Here is a 6,361-nt window from a genome sequence, read left to right as displayed (position 1 = left end):
TATCTTGAAATAGTGTTGTTGTCTTGGATAAGTGAGAATGTTAGATCTATATCTACTTAAAACTGCCATAATTACAATTGTAATAAGATAGTGAAAGGTCATATGAATACGAACCAAATGCAATTAAAACACACTATGGCATAATCACAAATGTCACAAGACATTGGAAAGTCATACGAACAAGAACTAGACGGATACAAAGTAAAAAAATGAATAACGCATTATTGCTACAAAGAGAATCGGGTCGGGCTTGATGCCGGGTTGAACCTGACACCTTAATTTATATAGGTTGTTTTTGAGTGTAAATAACAACTTAACAAGGTCTTTAGTTATATGATGATACTTTTCCCTCTCTTTTGTTATATTGTTCCCTCAGTCCTATAGGTTGATAGGTTTGATCAACATTTTATGAGTTTTACACAATATCTATTATAGGTTTGATCAACATTTTATGTATTTATAACTAAATACTAAACTATGACAGCCGGATACGTTAGAAGTCACCAAATCTATACCTTTTTGAGCCCAGTTGAATAAACTCTTCCCCTAGAACTTCAATTTCCCCAAGGCAAAATGTCGATTTCTATCAAATTATCTTCTTCGGCACCAGAAAATTCTATACAATTATTTTCATAACGATCTACCGAAATCTCAATAAGCTCTTCCCTTTCATCATCTTCTTTTTCCCATTTAAAAAGTGCGCCCTTGTGTGTTTCCCAATTTTCGTTTATAGAAAAATCACCATCAGACGAGCTATCTGTCTCGCTTTCTGGATAATACATCGATAGCGACAGATATCCCTCGAATCCCAATACTTGTTTATCCCGAAAAACCATGTTTCCATTATCATCCTCGTCTTCTTCTTCTTCCTCTTCTTCTCCTTCGTATTCTTCATATATGATTTCCAATGGTGCTTTTAAGTTCCATTTAGTAAATTTCATTGTTGTATCCACTTCCTTTGTCTCCATCTCCATTCTTGTGTCTTCCTTCTCAACCACTTGTGTTGATTCCATGGAAAATGCATAATCATCTTGGGAATTCGATTCCGATTCCGGCTTCTTTTGATTTCGATCTACCAAGTCAAGAAATCTTTGTTCCAAAGAAGGAAGTTGTTCATAATGTTTATCTTTATGATCAACAACTCTTGGTTCCAAATAATGTTTATGATCACGAACATTGGATTCCTTTTCCAATCTCTGATTGGCACCTAACTTGAGGAGGAAAAGGAGTATGATTCCGGTGGAATTGAGAACAGGAGAAAGAGCAATTCTAAAGAAAAGAGGAGGAGCATAAAGGAGGAGTAAAGCGTAAAGAGTAATGATGGTGGAGAATAGAGGGTGTGAAGGGAATTTGGAAAGGGAATGGTGAATGGAATTGAATTCCATTGGTGGTGAGAATTCAAGAGGAGAACCGAGACTAATCCATTTATATTTATTAGTAAAACAAGAATGAGAGCTTTTTGGGAGTGCGTAAAAGCAAGGCATGGAAGCTTAAAAGCTATCTCATATAGAGTTACGAGTTAGAATAGTAGAAACCATTATTAAATTTTATGTGTTCATTCTTAACTTTTTTTAGTTACTGTGTATATTTGTCACCGCCATTGGTCTTCTGGCTCAATGGCATGGGGATGATGGTTAAGGCTTGGAATCCTAGAGGTGTCAGATTCGAGACCTGACTCAAGGGGGTATCCTCACAGTGGTGTGAGTTTCCTCCTTGATGGTGTTCTTGAGTAGGTCAGGCCTGAAGCGTCAAAATCAGTATGGACGGTTGACATCCCGTCTCAGGAAGGCTCACTCAGGTATTGGTGGGGGATCCAAACGCTATTAAAAAAAATGTATATTTGTCACCACACACGCTTAACAGGAAACATACTTTAAATAGGGAATTGTAACAACTATACATCTTGATAATTTAATATGAGAGAGTGAGGTAGACCGTAACATTTCATCTTATGCTATCTCAAGTGTTTAAACGTAGAGTTGACCCGTAAGATTTGTTTAATACAATAAAAATTTGTTTCAGGACGGTTTTGGTTATCTATATTACTAAAACAAAATCACGCATGCCATTCAACTAAAGTAGTCAAATAGGATGCCAACTAATACAATTACTATTTATAGAATTACTAACAAAGTTACAAATATAGCTTTAAATGTTGTATTAAATGAGACTTTTAGATATTTATGAATTTTAAAATTGTATTTATCACTATTTATATGTTTTGAGTCCATAAGATATGTTATTATGTATATTATTAAATTTAACTTTTTTTGTTACATTTTTTTTAACCATCATGCATTGCACAGGCTATATCCTAATAGTTTGAAATGATCTTACATTAAATTATACAAAACATAACTTTTAAAATATGAACTCAATATATGGAATAAGACAACATATAAAACATATTCGTTAAGATTTAAATAATTTTAAAGTCGTTTAAGCTTTCAAATTAATGTTCTTAAAAAATATAAATCAAGAAAATTACAAAATTATGGTAAAACGGATAACCACGGGACAAATAGGACACACTATCGTTGTTTTCACAATAAGACACTGAAGTGTCGTTTTATATCATACTTACACTAATTGCAGATTATTACATTTTGTTTTAAAATAAACAAAATCCACAATTTCGTTATTATAATTATACTTTAAATAAGACAAAATTATAACTAGTTCTGAATTTATATATGGTTTAGATCAGTCTCAACCACATTAGTCCTATCGACTAAGTAACACGTCTTGTGTTGGCGTATTGTTGTCATACACCCGACATTGTTCCACCATTAATACGACACGCATTGTTGTAATAGTTCACATGTTGTTCATATTCTGTATTGTTGTGATAGGCCCTTTGCTATTGTTATATTGATCGTACTACATAAGATAAGATTTTCGTATATTATGTGACAGATTATTTGACATCGCACAAGATTTCATCAATTATCTTATAATACACTATATTTCGCCAAAATCTACTGTATATAGGCTCTATTGTTTCTTGTAGTTTTTCATTGCTTTTCTAAATTTCTAGATGGCTAGAGTTTAATGAGTTTATCATGATTGTTGAGTTATTGGATGACTAGAGTGTTCAAGCTAGTAACAAATTGTTATACGGTAAAATTCCCAAAATAAGTATTTGTGAAAACAAATTTCTTGTTTTAGGCATTATTTGTAAAAAATTCCATAAATAGGTATTATAAACTAGTCGTGACGGGTAATTTGTAGAACCAATTAAAACTTACCGTGTGTCCTTAAACTAACCGTAACGAGCACGTTCACTAATCATTTACTCGTCAAGACTAAATAAGTTTCATGCCTCGTAATCAACGCCCACAAGTAATTTATAAGCCCTTTAGTCGCGACGACTAGTTTACCCGGTTTACATTCCCTACACGAGTAGTTTATTAGTAGTTAACTCGTCGCGACTAGTTTAACCTTATAATCTACTCGTTGCGACTAAACGACTTATGAATTACTCGTGGACGTTGATTACGAGGCATGAAACTTTTTTAGTCGTGATGAGTAAATGATTAGTGAACATGCTCGTTATGATTAGTTTAAGAACATGTGGCAAGTTCTAATTGGTTTCTACAAACTACTCGCCACGACTAGTTTATAATACCTATTTCTGGAATTTTTTACAAATAATACCTAAAACTAGAAATTTGTTTTCATAAATACCTATTTTAGGAATTTTCCCTTCTTATACGATATCAAATAATTGTATTTGTTAATTTGAATATTAAAAAATTGTATCCGTTTATTTTAATATTTATTTAGTTTTATCAGTTGTGTTCTAATTGAAAGAAGTTATATTTTTATGCAAATCATTTATTATTTTTATCTATGATATAAAATAAGGGTTGAGTTATTTTATAAAGGCCAACCAAAATGAGAAATGTAAGAAACAAAAGTAAGAAATGTAAGAAGTCATAATTGATTGATATGTGTCAAACGGGGACCAAAGGTAAAAGGGTATAAAAATAATACTACATATTTCTCTCTTCACATGCAAGTCACATGTCAATTCCCCTATCATTTTAAAACGCCCATAACTTTTTCATTAAACATTATTTTTTTTTAAAAATTTCACCATAATAACAAGCATTTTTTTATCTTTAATATGAGTATCACTTTGTTATATAAAAATTTTAAAAAAAAATTACTTCATTGTGTCTTTTCGTCGTTGTGTCTTTATGTTTGTTATTGTGTTTTTTTCGTCATTGTGTCTTTCAAATCATCATTGTGTTTTGTTTTTAATGCTAATAATATGGTTGTGTAATAATAATACGTAACTATAATGATAAAATAACAAGAAGTTATCTAATACATAAAACACAATGATGAATACATATTACACAATTACATGAGACGTAATACATAATGATGAATACATATAACACAATGACCAGAAACGTAAAATACAATGGTGAATACATATAACACAATGACCTGAAACATAAAACACAATGGAATCTACGTATTACACAATGACATGAACGTAATACACAATAACTAAAACACAATGATAAGTAGTAAGACAAATGATGAGCATAAAAACACAATGCTATCTTTAATATGAGTATCAATTGATAACATAATAATTAAAATCTATAACACAATGCATAGAAAAACCCAATTAAAAATCATAATGAACAATCAATAACACGATATAAAAAACCCACTAATTTTTTTTGAATTTTTATATAACAATATGGTACTCATATTAAAGATAAAAAAACGTTTGTTATTATGGTGAATTTTTTTTAAAAAAATAATGTTGCATGAAAAAGTTATGGATGTTTTAAAATGGTGGGAGGAATTGACATGTGCCTTACATATGGAAAGAAAAAGTTAACAAAAGTGGGTTATTACCTTTATGCATTTTTTATCAATTTATTTTCTTAAATTAATCTAAACTATTCAAATATAAGATCAATGGATTAGATTACTTCTCACGCTTCTTATTTTTGTTGTCCTTCGTATTTTAACTTTACCCATAAAATAAACATAGAAACAAATAACTTTTTCATATTAGTAATGTCACTTTTATATATATATATATATATATATATATATATATATATATATATATATATATATATATATATATATATATATATATATATGGGAGGGTTCAAATGAAAACCATGGTTTTCTATAAAACTAAATAAATCAATTTGGATCATTGATCTATTAGATCAATGGTTAATATGCTCAATGGCACTTTGGTAAATAAATAAAATATAAAGGATATTAACTAAGAAGCTTAAGGGCATGATCGGTACAAAAAAAATATTAGTTTCAAAAACTCCTAAAATTCCTCGGTCTCCCTCTATTATACGTTCTATTTTTCATATTTAATCTTCACTTTCATATTTGTAGCCTACAGGTATAGTTATTCGATTATGTTATAATATTTTTTTTTATCATTTATATTTTTTAATATTCTTTTTCCTGTTATACACAATATAGTTCTTATATGTTTATCATGTTGCTCTAGGATTTTTGTATTTTGAAATTGGGTCATACTAAAATACGTACATGTAATTTAATGATTCACACAGATGCACAATTAAATTTTTGAGTTACATATATGTAAAATAAACGGGTTCTTTGTGTAACTGTGGGGTTACACATATGATACAAATAATGTTCTTGTTTATCATGTCTTCATAGCAAAATTAAGGATAGCTAGCCCATCATCAGCAGCAGCGACTTCATTCACCTTCTCCACCACCGGATGCGGGAATGCGGCATACTGATTCACTGCTTGGTCGTAAACAGCTTCAGTATCAACATTATACAAAGGGAAGTTGGAAGGCGGGATGCCTTTCTCAACGAACCCTAGACCAAGCAGGAAGCCGGCCTTTTCCCCATCCTCATGAGAAGCGTTGAGGGCTGCGCTCATAGCATCATCATAAGACGTCTCTGAGAAGACCCGATGCACAACCTACAAGAAAATATACAAGTGTCAAAACCTTTTTCTATTTACACAGAAAAGCGTAAAGACATGAAAACAATACCTGAGACAACGCTTCTCGAAGAAGCCATTCCTTGGCAACCAGAGCTTCTTGGAGGGCAGCTTGAGCTTCGTTACGGGCGCGTTCGGCTTCACTCTTGTTGAGGTTGGCAAGCAACACTTCTTTAGCCGCAGCCTCTTCGACGCCCTTTAGCTTCCGCTCAGTATGGTCAAGCACCCCCCTCTGGTCCAAGATCTCCTGGAGCTTTTTGGCGTCTTCCAACGCCAAGGCATCATGAGCCTGCTGGAGAGCCTCTAATTTGGCTTTAAGCTCTTCATTCTCCACGCGTAGAGGCTCAACAACAGCTTCAGCCTTTGTGGCCCTCTCGGTTG

The 6,361-nt window shown here is 32.0% G+C and overlaps 1 protein-coding gene across 1 annotated transcript; it reads right to left on the bottom strand.

The window, feature by feature from the left end:
- Positions 1 to 523: 523 nt before the first annotated feature.
- Positions 524 to 1,538, bottom strand: LOC143609907 (uncharacterized). Its single transcript, XM_077084529.1, has one exon. It carries the CDS (start codon positions 1,482 to 1,484, stop codon positions 555 to 557), a length of 930 nt encoding a protein of 309 aa, XP_076940644.1. The 5' UTR covers positions 1,485 to 1,538; the 3' UTR covers positions 524 to 554.
- Between the last annotated feature and the right edge of the window lie 4,823 nt (positions 1,539 to 6,361).

Source organism: Bidens hawaiensis, unplaced genomic scaffold (genome assembly GCF_021521415.1).
Source record: "Bidens hawaiensis isolate Kalapana, Puna unplaced genomic scaffold, B.hawaiensis_p1.1 tig00019659_1, whole genome shotgun sequence".
NCBI classification, from domain to species: domain Eukaryota; kingdom Viridiplantae; phylum Streptophyta; class Magnoliopsida; order Asterales; family Asteraceae; genus Bidens; species Bidens hawaiensis.
This window is presented reverse-complemented; position numbering and strand designations above follow the sequence as displayed.

Excerpts from the sequence above, each read along its gene's own strand:
- LOC143609907 (XM_077084529.1), bottom strand. The coding sequence starts at position 1,484 with ATGCCTTGCTTTTACGCACTCCCAAAAAGCTCTCATTCTTGTTTTACT.